Raw genomic sequence first — 2,995 nt, 5'->3', positions numbered from 1 at the left:
GACACACAGCATGCGGCACACACGGGGACAGCGCGGTCACACACAGGGCATGGACACACAGCATGTGGCACACACGGGGACAGTGCGGTCACACACAGGGCATGGACACACAGCATGTGGCACACACGGGGACAGCGCGGTCACACACAGGGCATGGACACACAGCATGCGGCACACACGGGGACAGCACCGTCACACACAGGGCATGGACACACAGCATGCGGCACACACGGGGACAGTGCGGTCACACACAGGGCATGGACACACAGCATGTGGCACACACGGGGACAGTGCGGTCACACACAGGGCATGGACACACAGCATGTGGCACACACGGGGACAGTGCGGTCACACACGGGGCAGCGCGGTCACACACAGGGTACGGACAGGGGACACACAGGGACAGCACAGTCACTCATGGGGACACACACAGGGCACACACGGGGACAGCGCGGTCACACACAGGGCAGACAGGGGACACACGGGGCACGGACACACAGCATGCGGCACACACGGGGACAGCACAGCCACAAGCCACAAGCAGGCACACACACAGAGCTCCCATGAGAAATACAGACTTGTGAACATGGCACATAAACTCCATACAGCCCTGGGCTCATCGCCAGCAACCCCCATTCACACTGACTGGAAAACCAAATTCACATTCAAAGACCATGGGAAACCACTCAGCGCTCAGCAGCGTAGCCAGTAATTCAGATTATTCCACACTCAGAGCTAGGGAACTGCCACTGCCACTACAACAACTTATTTCTGTGTATGGCACTGACTCCTGCACCGCATCACCTCCCACGCTCCTTTTTAAAGCACATTAAATATGTCAAAACCTGCTGCAAGAGCAGGGCAAGGGAATGCTCGTGATGTATTTGGCTGCTGGTGTTAAATACTGAAATAATTTCATTAAACAATGGGAAATCCTGCTTTGATTCTGTACTGAAGGACAATTTTTCAGAAGGCACAGGTAACAATGCAAGTTAGCAGAGATGAGCTACATGCATTACAGTTTGTCAAGCTGAGTTTGTTGGGATGGTTGGTGGGGCTTTTTCTAGTTAATTTTTGATTGGATATTTTAAATAATGTGCTAAAATCACTGGATCACACAAATTTCTTCCTCCATGAATTTCCTCTGGGAGGAGAATAAAACAAGCTTTGAAATAAAGCAGTTACCAGCAGTGGAATCTCAGATTTCCGAATAACGCCCATGCGAGATTTCACATCCAATTTCTCTCAAGCTTCAGGGAAAGCAAGGATATCAGACTCCTCCATCCAACCGCAGAATTAATCACAGAATTTCCATCCTTTCCTTCCTATTACATCACATGTAGCATTCCCACTCCAATTAATCAGCATATCGTGCAGGTGCACGCAGTTCTGGGCGTCTTGTTTGACCAGTAAGCAGCACTGAGCCGTGGGGTTTTTGGCTTTGTGCGGGTGTCACAGGTGGGAAGCAGCGAGCGCAGGGCACAGGGGTCAATGGGTCCTTGCCCCTGACAGGGCTGTGGGGCGGATTTTGGGAGCCCTGGCAGCGAGGCAGAGCGATGTCAGGGCCCGGCCCAGCCCGTGCCCACAGGAAGGCAGCAGCAAACACAGGCACTCACCTGAGCTCTGCAGCGTCAGTCCCGAGAGATCTGCAAAGGGAAAACAGGGAAAACGCAGAGGAATGCGTTCAGAGAGCTCACAACACGTTCGCACACTTATCAGCCCTTAAAACCCAGCACTGCAGACCGCAGCCATCAGAGCCCTTGCACTGCAGGCCAGCCTGTGCTAGCTGCTCCTAGAGGCACAGCAACGCAAGAGCTGCGCGCCAGCAAACCCCACAGACCGGCTCACACAAAAGCCAAACTCGCCCTCCGCATCCGCAACACAGGCCAAACCGTAACTGCACTAAGAAACACAAGCGCATCTGGGGGTGGTTCACAACCAGACCATTAGAAGTTACTGTTCCTGACTCGGGGCTGTGCTTTGTGCAGCCAGGAGCGTTTCCCATTCCCCCAGTGCTGCACTGTGACTCCAGGGATACTCACCGATGCCAGGCGACACCACACGCTCATAATGGTAAGGGTTCACACAGACACTGTCACACTTCAGGTCAAAAGCATACTGACAGTATTTAACGTGCTTGAGCTCATTTTTGTGCAGGTCGGGCCACCTCCAAAGCCGGGCGTAAATCACATGGGGGAACCCCTTGCGGCCAGCCACCTGCAACGGCAGAGACAGGAGCTGGGGCAGCAGCGCGGTGACAAGCACACAGGGGAGGGCACGAACAGCACCGCGCCCTCTCTCCATCACCAAAATACAGTCAAAAACACAAAAGGTGCTGTACAGCTCCCGCACACCTCACCCAAGCTCTGTGCCCAGCAGAAACACGTTTCTGTTAGGGTTTTGCCACAGTTTAGTCAATGCTGTGTGATTTTTAGGTAAAAAACAGTGGGTACAAAATGGCAGAAGCAGAACTGATGCTCCGGGTACTGGGTACGGTCACCTTCCCTGCCGTGGATGTGAAGGAGCTTTGCCCCGCAAGAAGAGGAACAAGGTGCTAAGCTACACCATCAAATTCACAAGCAGGAGATGCCAATCCTTTAAAAAAACAAATTAAATCTCTCTGTCTAGGGCAGACAGAGAGCCATCGAGCAGCATGCCATCCGCCCTGGGAGCAGGAGATCACAGCCCCGGCGGGACAGGGACTGAGTCCTGACCAAGCACAGCCAGGGCCAGTGCTCAGCACAGCCCTGCAGCGAGGGCTCAGCAAGGGACCACGGGGCTGTCACTGTGGGCAGCGCTGAGCTGACAGGGACAGGGACAGCACAGGGGTCACCAGGGACAGCACTGAGCTAACAGGGACAGCACTGAGCTAACCAGGGACAGCACTGAGCTAACCAGGGACAGGGACAGCACTGAGCTAACAGCGACAGGGACAGCACAGGGGTCACCAGGGAAGCACTGAGCTAGCCAGGGACAGGGACAGCACTGAGCTAAC

The 2,995-nt window shown here is 54.4% G+C and overlaps 1 protein-coding gene across 1 annotated transcript in view; it reads right to left on the bottom strand.

Annotated features, from left to right (window-relative positions):
• The window catches only part of LOC102041942 (mothers against decapentaplegic homolog 4-like), a 16,754-nt gene that overhangs the window by 12,573 nt on the left and 1,186 nt on the right, over positions 1–2,995 (bottom strand). The window contains exons 2-3 of the mRNA XM_031065665.1: positions 2,043–2,217; positions 1,617–1,646 (exon numbers count right to left, since the gene is read on the bottom strand). Coding sequence (XP_030921525.1) covers positions 1,617–1,646; positions 2,043–2,217 — 205 coding nt within the window. The remainder of the gene's footprint in view (positions 1–1,616; positions 1,647–2,042; positions 2,218–2,995) is intronic.

The sequence above is a fragment of the Geospiza fortis genome, unplaced genomic scaffold (assembly GCF_000277835.1).
Source record: "Geospiza fortis unplaced genomic scaffold, GeoFor_1.0 scaffold4498, whole genome shotgun sequence".
Lineage (NCBI taxonomy): Eukaryota > Metazoa > Chordata > Aves > Passeriformes > Thraupidae > Geospiza > Geospiza fortis.
The sequence above is the reverse complement of the archived record's forward strand: the minus strand, read 5'-3'. Positions and strand labels throughout refer to the sequence as shown.